General features: G+C 29.2%; 2 protein-coding genes across 2 annotated transcripts in view; one reads left to right on the top strand and one right to left on the bottom strand.

Moving 5' to 3' along the window:
* Positions 1-227: 227 nt before the first annotated feature.
* On the bottom strand, positions 228-14,473 carry LOC111623769. Its single transcript, XM_023366468.1, has 5 exons — positions 14,352-14,473; positions 11,310-11,396; positions 10,233-10,478; positions 9,455-10,141; positions 228-3,198 (listed from the first exon to the last, which is right to left on the bottom strand). The coding sequence occupies exons 1-5, from the start codon at positions 14,370-14,372 to the stop codon at positions 1,159-1,161; spliced, it is 3,081 nt and encodes a 1,026-aa protein (XP_023222236.1). The 5' UTR covers positions 14,373-14,473; the 3' UTR covers positions 228-1,158.
* The window catches only part of LOC111623771 (transcription factor EB-like), a 55,375-nt gene continuing 47,590 nt past the window's right edge, over positions 6,922-14,706 (top strand). Inside the window, exon 1 of the mRNA XM_023366469.1 lies at positions 6,922-8,442. Within this exon, the coding sequence (XP_023222237.1) occupies positions 8,241-8,442 (202 nt within the window). The 5' untranslated portion in view covers positions 6,922-8,240. The remainder of the gene's footprint in view (positions 8,443-14,706) is intronic.

Below are 14,706 nucleotides of genomic sequence, written 5' to 3'. Positions count from 1 at the left end.
GTTTACAATAAGCCTTATATTTCATCAATAGATGATGTACAGTACTTAGTATTAGAGGATGTTGTTTATTAGAATAAATATCATACATACTTTTTTTAATTATATAGCATAGAAGAAAAAAGTTATAGAACAAGTTATACATTATATAAATGTGGCAGTATTTTACTTTTTTTTTTTTTTTTTTTTTTTTTAATAATTTTGATATTGGCATAAGCTAGAACTAGACAATAACTAGATACACACAAAATATCTTATGTAGTTTTCCAGCAAATTGTTCTTTAACCAAACTAATGTTTTCAACTTTATTAATAAGCCTTTGTCGGGTTTTCTGAAAAGAGATTCAATTTGGAACAATATTTAAAATTCCATTTTAACAATGAAATTTTAAATATTGTCTCTGTATATATAAAACATGTATAAATCTATTGCTAATGCCTTCTGATGATAACTGGATATTCCTCTCTCAAGAATGTTATAAAATTATAAAAGTTATATTTCGTTGGTACACAAGAATAGTGACACAACTCAAAAATTTCCAATTTCGAGTTTATTGTAGAAATGTATAGCAAACTCCCCCATACATATGTGGAAGAACGAACACTAATATTTATTTCCAAAAAAGATTTGAAAATTTTAAAAATCCAAGATCATGACAAAGCCTTGCAGGAAACAAGAAACTTTTAAATGGCTTTTCTGGAAGATCTATTTTTTTGAGTTGTGTCACTATTCTTATACACCAACGATTTGTTTTATGTAACTAAACAATATGATATATTGTATAAAATGAAGCATTTTTCAATAGGAATTAATGAGATTGTAGTTTCCATTTAATTTTTATGTTTTCAAAGAATTTATATAATAAATTATCTTTACAATTTTTAATACATTTATCACAAACAATTATAATTATCTTAAATTTTGATGTGATCATGTTTTGTTGAATGTGTATCTTAAGATAGTTAGATATATAGCATTATTGGCTTATTTCTACCCATTTTTTAAATTTTAAATGGTTAATAAGAGTTATATTTAATAATATTTTATTCAGTTTTATAACAGGATTAATGGTTCTTTTAATTACAAAAATTATTAGATGATATATAAATATAATTTTATTTCATTTATTCTGAAAAATAATTCAAAATAACTTAAATATGATTATTTTTCTTTTCGTTCATGTAAAGCAACCATTAAAGAATCAACTATTGTGTAGAAATCATCATCATTTTTTCTATGTTCCTCAAGAAATCTTGCCTCCATTCTCTCTTGTAGGATTTGACCATAAGTTTTTAAGTCACCTTTCTTCAATTTATTCTCTTCTAATTCTTTTCTGTTATGAAATTCCCAACTTCTATTATCTTGACTACTTTTCTTCAGTGTATTTGTTTTTGAAAATTTGGATTCTTTCGTAGGAATCTCTGTTTCAGTTTGTAAAGGTTGTTTATCTTCTTCATTTTCATCAAATAAATCTAAAGTGACTTGAGCATTCTGTAGGTCTTTACTTTTTTTACTAATGTTAAACTTTGATTCTATAGATAACTGTTGGCTTCCAGAATATTGAATTGACAAATTTTCCAATTTCTTATTTGAATCACAAATTGACCTATTTGGTTTTTGAAGAATGAGATAAGCTGGATTAAGTTTGCTTGATTTATGACCAATTTTTTTAGTAATTTTATGATTCTTATTAGATATCTGTAATAGTCTGTATTGCATTGATTTTTCAATGCAAGATTGATCAGATTTATGTTTTTTTATCTGAGGTAATTTATAATCATTTGTAATTTCACATTTCAATGGTGTTTCATTCACTATAAACTTTTCTTCAATTTTTGTTTCTGTTCTGTCAGGTTCAACATTGGCTACATTACAAGATTCTATTGGAGCATTATCGATTTTAATCAAAATATGCTCAGATTTTGAAGGAAGTACTATTAGTGTAGGTAATTGATCATCAATATTTGAAAAATTTTCAATTGGCTCCTCTTTAATTATTTGTTGCTGAGGGAAGTGCTCTATTGAAGGTACAAAAACAATTGGCCTGTTTTTACTTCCTTTTGGATCTTCAAGAACTATCTTCTTAGAAGCATATTCAGAATCCTTTGGCACCAAGATAAACATTGGTTTTTTGTAAACAGAAGGTGGCAAAGATGAGCCTAGATCTTGTATCAAATTACTCCACTTTTTATCAATGATTCCTTCATATGTCTGTTGTTCCTGCAATTCAAATGGAGAGGGCAAAACTATTACTGTTAGTGATTTTTCTTTGAGTTTGGCAGGTTTTGAAGTATCAGTTGCAGCAACAGCAACAATAGTTGGTCTTGTTTTTGATTCTTTTGCATCAAGTTGACTTTTTATAGGTATCAATATTGGATTTTTATTTAAGCCAGATATTGATGATTTTTGGAGAATTTCATTTTCTCCGTTGTCATCAAATTTTGATGGTAATATGGTTATTGGAGACTTTCTTTTTGATGGCGATATAATATCAGATTTGTCAGGTGATATTATAATTATTTTAGCATTTCTTTCTGATGTGGATTGAACAATATCTTTGATTGATTGTACAGGATGCACTGTTTCGTTAAGTGGTATTTGAAAGACATCTATTTTAGTAAATTTCTGATCTCCATTTATTTCTCCTTGCTTTAATTTTAAATTTAAACTGGAAAGCTTTTTCTGTTTGATTCCAAAATTAGATGGTATTGTTTCTTTGTTGATTGTTAAAATATTACCATCAATTGTATAAGACTGCGGTGGATCTATAGGAGATACTTCAATTTCTTGGAAGTACTCTGTAAGTTTTTCATGTGTTGCTTTTTTCTTATTAACATCAAATTCATATTTATCATTTCTTCCACTTGCAGGTATTTTTTCTATCTGAGAATTTTTATAAATATTTGTTGCATTCTTATCAAAATCTTCTCTTATAATTCCCTTTTTTCTAGTATCAGATTCAGTGGAATAACTTTTTTCACTTTGTGACATTTTCTCTCTCTGAGGTTTCCTATTTTCTTTTGTGAATTGCTTATCAATATCTTTCTGATGTTCTTTATCTTCTCTTGATTCTCTAATACTACCCTTTTTGAATAATTTTTTATTGGGATCATTTTTCAAGTAATAATGTTCATCAAATGATTCATCCAATTTAGTGTTAACATTTTGGTTCTTTTTTTTCTTAATTTTTTCTTCACTTTTCTGAAATTTTTAATAAAATGATGATTTAAGTTGTTCATTGACATAATCCTTATAATTCATTATAATAAATATTTATGTAATAAAAATTATATATGCGTATACATTTTATAAATACAATTAAATAAAAATATTATGAGAACTGGATTTTACAAGTTTACTGTATTTTGAAATTTGATGTAAGAAGACATTGTGGAAAAGAAAATTATTGTGAAAAGATGTTACATATGAGGTCTGTACAAAACTATAATCAAACTTTTTGAATTGAGCAAAACTGAAGTGTCCTAATGTTGTGAAGTTGACAACACTACATTTATATAACCTACTGAGCAAGCTGCTTTTTTTTGGATTGTTGATATCTCATTTTGTTCTCATGTTGTTGTTTTTTGAGTGAAAGTTGTTTCAGTGTTCATGGCGATTTTTGCAATGTGTGATTTATGGGAGCAACGATGCAACTTGAAGTTTTGTATAAAACAGGAAAAAACTTTTACAGAAACAACTTTTCATTTTAACTTTTGAATCAAGCTTATGGAGGCTATGTTCTAGGTTTTACACAGTGTTATGAATGGTTTACCTGATTCAAAAGTGGTAATCAACTAGTTGAAGATGACCCTCAACCAGGAAAGCCTTTGACCTCAACTGATGACACTCACATTCAGAAAATCAGAGTTGTGCATTTTAAATTTTTGCCTCAAGGTCAAACTGTCAACCATCAGTACTATACAGGTGTTTTGAAACAGTTGCATGAAAAAATTCGCAAAAAGAGACCCGAGTTTTTGCAAGACAACCCACAGTTCCTTCACTCACCTGACCTGGCTCCTTGAAACTTTTTCTTGTTTCTAAAATTAAAATTAGTGCTGAAAGGATGCCATTTGACACAATTGATGGTATTAAAACAAATTCATTACAAGCATTGAAGGACAGTCTGAAACAAGCTTATCAGGACTGCTTTGCAAAGTAGAAACACCATTGGGATAAGTGTGTGTATAGGGGAGGGGAGTACTTTGAAGGAGACAAGGACCAATAATCTGTAATGTGAAGAATAAAAATTAAAAAAAGTTTGGTTATTTTTTGAACAGACCTTGTAAATTTTCTTTACTAAATAAATACACTATCTCATCTCATGGTGCCATATCAGGTTTTTCCCGACCTCGGCCACACCTGGCGCAGATTAGTAAGTAGTTAGTAAATACCCCAAGGCATTACTAGGGAAAGTTAGTACCCAGAGTGATTTCCCGTTGCCTTCTCTGGGGCGCGATGTTACGCGAGGGGAACTAATGCCTTCCAGGAGGACTTTTATGGGGAACTGGCCTCTTATTTAGTTGTTATTGGCAAGGAGAAAACCTGGAAAACTCCAAGCAGCCAGCCTGTCCATCGCGGTGCGAACCCACGACCGAACTCCCAGTGTTTAGGGTACGAAGATCACTCGGCCACTGGTGGGCAAATACACTAGCTATAAGTTTGCTTAAATATATAAATATTGGGTGTATAAATATGATTCTGTCCTTTTTTTATTAGACTGCTTGCATGCAACTGAATCTGGCAACATTTTATTTCAAAGGTTTGACAATATTCTTTAAAAATAAGTAAGTGACACTGTTTAAAGTGCAAACAATAATTATTTTTACCTCATTAAAAATGTCAAGTTTTGTGCCAAAAATATAGCATTTGTGGGAAGTTTTACTTCATTATTTTATTGCAAAGAAAACTGCATACCGCTTGCTGTTGGAAACTTATGGTGAACATGCTCCATCAAATACAATTTGCAAAGAGTGGTTTCAATGGTTTAAAAATAATGATTTCAATACATATGACAAAGAGCTGAAAAACCACCAAAATTTTTCAAGATGAAGAATTGGAAGCATTACTGGATGAAGATTCTTGCCAAACAGTTGGAATTGGCTGATGCATTAAATGCTACCCAACCATGCATTTCCCAATGTCTATATGCAATGGGAATGGTTCTAAAGCAAGGAAATTTGGTCCCATATTAATTGAAAGATAGGTATGTTGAATATTGAAAAACCATATGTGAATTATTGCTTCAAAAACAAAAGAAAACAGGGTTTTTGTATCAAATTCTTACTGGAGATGAAAAATGGATTAACTTCGACAATCCTATACAACCAAAGACAACCAAAGGCATGGGTGCATCCAAGTGAATCAGGTCTATCAATGCCAAAACAGAATATTCATGGAAGATTGTGTTGTGTATCTGGTGGGACCAGAAGGCATATACTATGAGCTATTGCAACCGAGTCAGACAATCAATGCTGAATATCACAGACAACAGTTAATCAAATTGACAAAGCACTGAAGTAAAAACATTCAGAATATGCCAAAAGACACAACAAAGTTATTTTCCAACATGACAATGCTCGCCCAGATGTTGCAAGACCAGTCAACAAAACTCTAGAAGCACTTTGCTGGGATGTATTGTTCCACCTGCCATATTCATCAGATGTTGCTCCTTCAGATTACCATTTGCTTTGATCTATCCAGAGTGACTTTTCCAGAAAGCAGTTTAGTTCTTATGAGGATATCAAAATTTGGGTTGATGACTGGATTGCTTCAAAACAACCAGACTTCTTCCTTCATGGAATCCATTTGTTGCCTGACAGGTGGATGAATGTTTTAGCTTCTGATGGACAGAGTCATATTTATACATCCAATACTTTTTAGAAAAAATAATATAATAATAATTTAGAATAGTAGCATGAAAAATTTTAAATTTTGACTTAAATGTCAGTAGTGATTCTTTCTAAAAACAACAACAAAAAAAAAATTCAAATATGTCTGGCATTTGAATATTATATAAAGGAGTATGAAAAGATTTGTGTTGTTTGGTATGACATCATCATAAATAAAAGATATTCCATATAAAATTATTTTAAGAATAATAATAAATCTTTGCTTAAAATTTTGGATTTTCTCTTTATTCATTTCTCTTTTAATGTTTTCAGATAAAAAGATTGTTACTTTTATTTTACAAATAATTTTAGCAAATTAACCATGTAACTATTTTTAAATGATATAATCACAGGTTATTCATTTTTTTTTAACATAAGAAATTCATTGGCTAATATTGGGGCCAATTTATCAATTACTCTAGATTTGAGGGCCATATTTCAGGTGGCAGTTTATTGATGAAGCATAAAACAATTGAGATATTATATAATAGATTAAAATATAGGTTTCTGTTACATATTTAGCTCAGCAGTCAGATGGCTTAGGTGGTCAAGGCATCATCCTACCTCTCTGCGAGACTTTGGATCAAATTGAAGCAAGACAGTTCCAGGAATTTTTGAGGGTGGTCTGTCCCAGATAGGTTGGTTCCCATTCCTCACCACTTGACTGTTCTCATTATAGATCTGGATGAACCCATGATAGGAAAGGAAAAGGAAGTTAAAATAAAACTGTTTATCTGCTTGCACTGGGAAGGATAATCAACCCACAAGAACCTTATTATATCCCAGTAATAACAAATTTTAATTAATTAATTAAAACTAACATTTTCGACCATAATCATGGTAAAAAATGTTAGTATAGAATAGAATGTTAGTTAGTATAGAATGTTAGTAGAATAGGTATCGACCATAATCATGGTCGATACCTATTCTACACCATTAAGTGCATCTTATTATTTGTTGTGGTATAAGGATGTTTTCATCATTATTATAGCACATATGACTAAATATCTTCTATCATTTGGAATTTTAAAATAATTTAAAGATATTGTTTGGTGTATTCTATATTTAAATTGTACTGGTCAAAAGCCTGAGGAAGACCATGATTATGGTCAGAAATGTTAGTTTTAATTAAAATTTGTCATTACTGAGATATAATAAGGTTTTCATGGGTTGACTGTCTGACAAAGCTACTCTGGCAAAATATGCCTGTTGTGAGGAATTAGGATTCTATCAAATTCTAACTTAAGTTTTTTTTTTACTGGAAAATTTGATTCACGGTGATGATCATATTTTTCATTTATATCTTTTAACATTAATTTATCTGATGGTCAAGTAGCTGAGGTGGTAAAGAAATCAGCTTTCCCAATCTGAGGGCTTGAATCAAGTCTCTTAATGTACATATGATGGAGTTAAAAACATGTTTTAAAAATATATTTTAATAAAAAGGCCAAGTGAATACCGAAACTTTTAACAACCTGCTATCTTAGACAACTCTTCCTGTAAAATCTTGCAAACTATCTTCTCTAGTGTCCACATCTAACCAATCAGTCAAAGAATCATTAGTTATTTCTGACTCATTCAATATTTCCCAGATACGAGAAATTTCAGCCTCGGTGAAGATATTATTTGAAGTTGAATCTGAAAGTGTTGTGGTTTGATCGAGATCAACTTGATTATTAGATTCATTTAATTTTTTCCAATAGTTTCTAATTGTCTCTGATGTGATTGCCTGCCAGGCAAGTCCAATACTGTAGGACACGTCTTTGAGATCCATTTTTTTTTTTTTTTTAAATATGTTGACGTCAATGTTTGATGCTAATAATGACTTCATCATTTCTCTTTGGTAATTTGTTTTGAAGGTACTAATAATGCCTTGATCTAAGGGTTGTATAAGAGCAGTAGTATTATTTGGAAGATACATTACTTTTATTTTACCATTGTCAGACACAAGGTTATCAGCTGGTGGATGAGCTGGGCAATTATCTAAGAGAAGCAAATCTTTTGGATCTATACTCAATCCTCTCAGCAATTTTTGCACAGAGGGAACAAAGGAATTGTGAAACCAGTCACGAAATATGTTAGAAGTCATCAAAGCATTTATGTTGTTTTTATGAACAACTGGCAGAAATTTTATATTGTTTGACTTGAAACATCGTGGGTTTTGACTTTTACCTATAATGAGTGGCGTCAACTTGTGATTTACACAAAATAAAGCTGTTATACTTTCCTTGCTTAATTTTAATCCTGTCTTTTGTGGGTTACTTTTCAGATCTAAGGTTTTACTTGGCAACATTCTGTAATATAATGCAGTCTCATCAGTTATAAACTTGTGCATCAGTATACCCTTCTTTCTTAATGGAAATTGTGAATTGTTTGGAAAATTCTGCAGTGCCTTCAATATCACTAGACTTTGCTTCACCAGAAATGGAAATTTGGAAGATGCCATGTCGTTTTTGCCAATGCCACAACCAACCATCAGAAGCCTTAAAATCTCCTTCTGCTTTTAAGCTTACATGGAATTTTTCAGCCTGCAACTTTAAAGCAGTTTCAGATACAGGTATACCTTCACTTCTTTTTTGCACAAACCATGCATAGAGGCAATTGTGAACATTTTAATTTTTTCCAAGTCTTGTCTTTTTTTGAGTAAGCCCAGCATCTTGGTCAAGCTTATCAACAAATGATTTCAGTTTTGTCTCCTCTGCCATCCAACCCCTTACAGTTCCTTCAGGTATGCCATATTCTCTTCTTATGTTTGCTTTCGAAACTCCTCTCTTTACTTTAGCAATAATGTCAAGCTTTTCTTTCACATTGTAAGCTTTTCTTTTACTCATCAATCATACAATAATTAAACAGTATTCAAAATACATGCAGGAACTTAATACATACACAATTACTCAATATGCAATAACAATAAAATGCACTACTCACTAATGCCACCAGGGCCGTGCGGTAGATTTTCTCAGTATGATGCAAGTCTTCGAAATGCCGCTTATGCCACCCCTTAAATGCTGCTTATGCCGCCCTGTTATGGTGCCGCCTGATGCGGCCGCATCTCTGCATCATAGCATGGCACAGCCCTGAATGCCATACAGACCTGTATAAATGTGTTTGAGCTTATTGCATTGTGAACATCGCCTGCACTATAACCAGTTGCGCGATATAGCGAGCAGTGCTATAACAAAAGTCCACTGTATTTACATATCTTTCATAGAACACAATTATACAAAGCATAAAAATTGTTTTACCAACAGATAATATTTAAAAGTGTATTTTTAAAACTTTTGTTAACATAGCCTGTTACATAACATGTTTTGTAAATATCTCTATTTACAAAACATTTTATAATTAAAATACTTGCATTCTACAATAATTGTAATTATAAGTAATTATTTCATATTTGATAAATATGAAATTCTAAAGAATTTTTAATGTTCTTTAGTTTTAATGAACTTCATATTATTTGCAGAAACTTTCTGTCAGTAATGAACTTATGGAAGGAATTTATTGTTACAATGTTTATAAAATGAATATATCTGTATTCTTAAAGTTTAAAGGAATAAATTGTTTACCTTAATATTAGCTTGAGATTTTTTCTGTTCAACTTTTATATTATCATCTACATGTTGCTCTATCCAGTTTTTTGATAATTGATCAGTATTGCTTTCTTCTTCAGAATTTGCATTTTCAAATGACAGAGAAACATTTTTACTCATAAAATTGTCTTCTTTCAAACTGTCATGACTTCTTACTCTGTTCTTAGATAATCTTTCAGATTCAGTAGAAATATTTACTTTTTCTCTACAAAGAACTTCACTATCTGTGCTTTTTACAAGCAATGTTAACATTTTTTTTTTAATATCATCTGATACCCAACTTGTTGTTTCTTCCAAAACAAATAATTTTCTCAAGGTTTTATATAAATCTTTCCAAAGTTTCTTTCGAATTTTAGCATTTGACTTGTTATCAAATGTATGATATACGTTATGTTTATTATTCTTAGAAGTTTCTTTATTGGAGTCATCAACAGCAAATGGTATTTCTGAGAAATTTTCAAATGATTGCCTTATAGTTTTGACTTTGTGATCTTTTTTCTTATGCTTCATTAGACAATCAAATGAGGGTATGTGACTTTCTACACTATTTGTGTCCACAGTTTGAATATCGAAATTCTTTAAGTCTAAATACTCTATATGTGGTAACTTTCTATTTGGAGAATTGTTTTTGGATTTACTTTCATCTTTAACTTTCAAATTATTCTGAAAATAAAATTTAAAAATATATAATTAATTTATAATAAAGAGTAAGAATTAATATAATAACATATAATCAATATTTGCATTTTCAGACCTGCTTATAAATTGAATATTTCTCGTGAGATGAAATAGCATTCTTTCTTAAATCTCTAACAAAATTAGCATTCTCGTTTGATTTGTTTATATGATTAATTTTAAAACAAGAAGTATTCAAAGAACAATTTGTTTTGTCTTGAATAGATGACTGTGACCTTGTCCTTCTCATCATTTCAGGTTTAATAGTCCACGTCTTTCGAACTGGAATACATTCAAAACTGTTGGATACATTATCTACGTTCATCTGTTTAAAATATAAGATTTTTTAGTAAGCTCTTTAAATCATTCAATTTTTTATATCATCTTATTCTGAATATCTATTTTATATTAGATAGTGTTTTATATAGTTTGTTAATCTTTAAGAGTAAAAATGAAAAAGAAAATAATTTAAGAAGAACTAAACATGATATTATACAAATTATTCAAGAATAGACATTTGACTTTTAGAGAAAAAGACACGATGCTTAATAAATATCATGAAATTGCTCTATTGTTGTTATTATTATTATGACTGTTACTTCTGATTATATTATTCATTTTAGGTTATCTGGTATAAATAAATCAGGTGACAAAAAAATCAATTGGAACTAAAATGTCAAAACAACAAAAGTAAATATATTTATCTTTAGTGACATATGAGTCCTGAAAATTTCATATCACTAGTTATATGAAAAATTGTTAGTTAGTGTTTATGAAACAATGCACCGATTATCATTGAAACATGAAAATTTATCTGATTAAGTGTTAATTTAAATAGAAAAAATTGAATTGTGCAATTATTATTGTAATGTTAGTATCATTTATCTAATTCTTAAATATTGTAACATTAGAAAAGTTATTAGTGGTTCTATTTCAGTAAGAAAGGCCCATCTAGGAATATTTATACTTTACATTTATTTTTTGATGTTATTTGTATTATTATTTTTCGATTACTTACAGTATGTAAATCTTATTCACTAAATTCTTACTAATTAACAAGTACAATTTTGAGATTAAGTTTGATGTACCTATTAATATGGAATCACTAATATTATTCTTGAGAATTGAGAATATTTATAAATTATTTGGTACATACCGATTCCTGAGAACTTGTCCTCATAGATCTACTGCAACAAAATTTCTTCAGAAAATATGTAAATTTGTAACTATTATGTTTTATTTTCTATATAAATTAGAAAAAATATTAATCAATTCATTTTTTAAAACTAAATTTTGTTTATACATACATATTTTTATAAAATTGACTATTAAGTTTTATTCTGATGATACACTACGTTAAAAGTGTTATAAAATTCATGAACTAAATTTTCTTTGTAAATCAGGCCTGGCCAGTCCTTGGCCTGCCAGAGGTTTTACTCACACTACATTTCAATCTTTCAGTTTTAGTAGATTCTACTAAATCTGATAGATTAAGATGTCAATCAAATGTGAAGTTAATAAAATTTCTGGCATAATTGTATTGACCTCACTTCAGTTTTGTAGTAGAATATGGCTCTTGTTTAGGTGAAGAAAATGGGAAAACTATAAGGATAGCCCATTCGTTAAGCTCTATTCCATGATTTTGTTTAGTGGCTTAATCCATTCAGTCACTGGTAGGCAAAAAAGGATTTGAAATCAGTGCCAAAAATACTATACATAGCATCCTATTATAGCAGTTTAACAGAAGAAAAGCAAAATTTTGTCAATTACTGTTACATAAAAAAACTATAATACAGACATTAAGAAAAATGTTTTAAAGCCTACAAATAGGCCCATTCTATATATGAAGTTGTAAAAAAAGAACTTTTAGCTAGTATTTAGCTGTAAAAACTATTTCGGTTTTTGTTTCAACATCTACCTGTAAGAATATTATATATATATAAAATACATATATACATATAATATATATATAAATAAATATATNAAGCAATAAAATTTTGTTTTTATTTGGGGAAACAAAATAAATTTATGTACTGGGAAAAAACTTGTGTACTTTTCATTACTTCATGCTAGAACACTAGATTATGCAAGCATGACATTCTACCATTTTGAATCTTAGCATTCAGTTAACTGATTATTGATAAAGTTTTTTGCATAAAATATTTCATTAATCATAAGGATTGGTAGAGGTAAGCTATCGAGTGAGTGAACAAACAGCTTAGGAAAGTGAACTTTACTATACTAGAACAAGAACACTTTGACTATGCATTCACATTTTATTTAAAAACTAAAGATCATCTGGATCTAAAACAAAAAGTATCTTTACAGGTGAAAATAAAGTTACTTTTTGTTTTATTTTTGACTAAGACTTCTTCCCTTTGCTAATTTGAAACCACACCAGTATAATAAGTTCTATTTATAAACAAGGTTTACATGAACAATTTAAAGACAAAATTAAAAATATCAAATATCTTTAGAATTTAAATAAGCTGGTTTTTAAATTTTTATTTATCTTTCATTTTTTACTGATTGGAAGGAGAAGTAGATATTCACTAAAATGCTAATTGTTGCAAATTTACGACATCAGTATACCCATCAAAAAAGTTGTATCCATCTAACTCTTTACAGCAGGGATGTCAAAGATACGGCCTGCGAGCCATGACTGGCTCTCGAGGCAATTAGTTGTGGCCCCCAACATTAATTCAATAATACTATTTGTTTATTTTTTATGATGTTGATACTAAAGAAAATGTGATATTTTGTAATTAATTTAATTACAATTATTAAATTTAGCAATAATTTAGCCTAATGCTTGCCTCTAATGCCAGATTTCTTAGCATTTTTATGATCCATATAAAGGCAGGTTTAACATTTTGTCACCTCAGGCTATAACTTCCTTGCCTTCCTCTTAGGTAGTAATATAGCTTAATAAAGTTTTTAAACTTAAATTTATATATGATAACTATAAGAAATAAACTTCTTAGCGAATACTGGAGGAAGTATAATTCATCACACAAAACCTTTTGAAACTCCAGTAATACGTGTTTACGAAACGGCGAACGTATTTCACTGTTTTGTTTCTCACGTATTTGAATTCCTCATAACTGTAGCCTGAGAAAGACCTTGATAGGGCCGAAAACATTTGCTGTTTTGTAAACACATTACTGGAGTTTCAAAAGGTTTTGTATGATGAATGATAACTATAAGAATTTTTAAGAGAAAAATAATTTGATATTGTTAAATAAATTGCTGCCTTAGTTCATCTACTCAACTTTTGGGAAATTCTATCAATAATCCATAAAAGAATACTCTGCTGAAACTTTGTAAAATTCATATATGACTAAATATAAATTTTTACCTCCATAGAAGTTTATTTTATCAAACACCATCTGTGTGTTTTCTAGAAATCCTTTATTTCTTAATGTAGTCTAATGCGTGTTAACCACTTTATTCTTTTACAAATGCAAAATTCATCTTGGGTCTATTTACTTTCCTGTCTGTTATATGTAACACAGGAAAAGTATGACAATTGGTCAAAAAAAATGACACCCAAAATGTGTACATTTTTTGACTCAGGAACTTGAAATGTCAAGAAATGGAAAAAAAAAAAAAAAAATTCAGGGAGTTTTCTATATTTATGGATGTTAGTATGTGTGGGGAGGGCATGATTTTGTTTACCCAGTTTGAAGCTTAATAACTTCTGAGCCTTTTGTTGAAAATTTCTGAAATTTTTGCAAAAAGATTTGGGTATTAGGGAATTGATGTTATTAAATTTTAATGGTTAAAGGTTGATGGAGAGGAGAGATAAAGGAGGATTGTGTGTCATATTGCAAGTCACGTTGAACTTAATGACTATTTTACTCATTATTAGCATTTGCAATTTTTTATAAAATCCATCCCTTTCTTCAAAATTAAGCTTTTTGTCATTTTATAATAATTAAAAATATATATTTAAAAAAATTTTTAACAGATGGTGCCATCAAAATTTTAAATGTTGCCGGGAAAGTTAAGCAACTGTTGCTGGATGTTTTAGTAAGCATCTCATTAGTTCTATAGGTAGAGTTAATTTAAATTCTAAATATAAACCACATGTTTATATTTAAACCTGTAAAATTTATTGAAATGGAGTTGTATAAAATAAACATTTATAGAAGTAAAGTGGAAAGAAAATCACAGCCCTTAAAAAAAGATTGTTTACCTTTTTACTACTTGTGTCCATATTCAAATTTGTAAATATTTTGTTGAAAGAATTTGCATTCTTCAATGCAGATTTTGTAGATTTTAAATTCTAAACAATTATCATAATTGAAATACTGTAAAAGTATTATTTAAGTTTTAACAAAGAAGTAATAATGAATTTATCAAAACAATAAAAGTAAATTCAACAATAAAATAAGTGAAAATATTTAGCATTTAATGTTACCAATTGATTTAAAAAAATTCAATAAAATAATCTTTATTGTAAAATAATCATAGCACCTGGTGTTGCTTGGTTTTTGTAAAAATAAAATTTGAGTTAAGCAATAAAATTTTGTTTTTATTTGGGGAAACAA

This window comes from Centruroides sculpturatus, unplaced genomic scaffold (genome assembly GCF_000671375.1).
Source record: "Centruroides sculpturatus isolate CEXI.00-Female unplaced genomic scaffold, Cexi_2.0 scaffold120, whole genome shotgun sequence".
NCBI lineage: Eukaryota > Metazoa > Arthropoda > Arachnida > Scorpiones > Buthidae > Centruroides > Centruroides sculpturatus.
The sequence above is the reverse complement of the archived record's forward strand: the minus strand, read 5'-3'. Positions and strand labels throughout refer to the sequence as shown.

Coding starts and splice junctions, on each gene's coding strand:
- LOC111623769 (XM_023366468.1), bottom strand. CDS start 14,372: ATGGACACAAGTAGTAAAAAG. Junction 11,397..14,351: donor TGGACACAAGTAGTAAAAAG/GTAAACAATCTT, acceptor TAATTTATATAG/AAAATAAAACATAATAGTTA. Junction 10,479..11,309: donor GGACAAGTTCTCAGGAATCG/GTATGTACCAAA, acceptor TATTTTAAACAG/ATGAACGTAGATAATGTATC.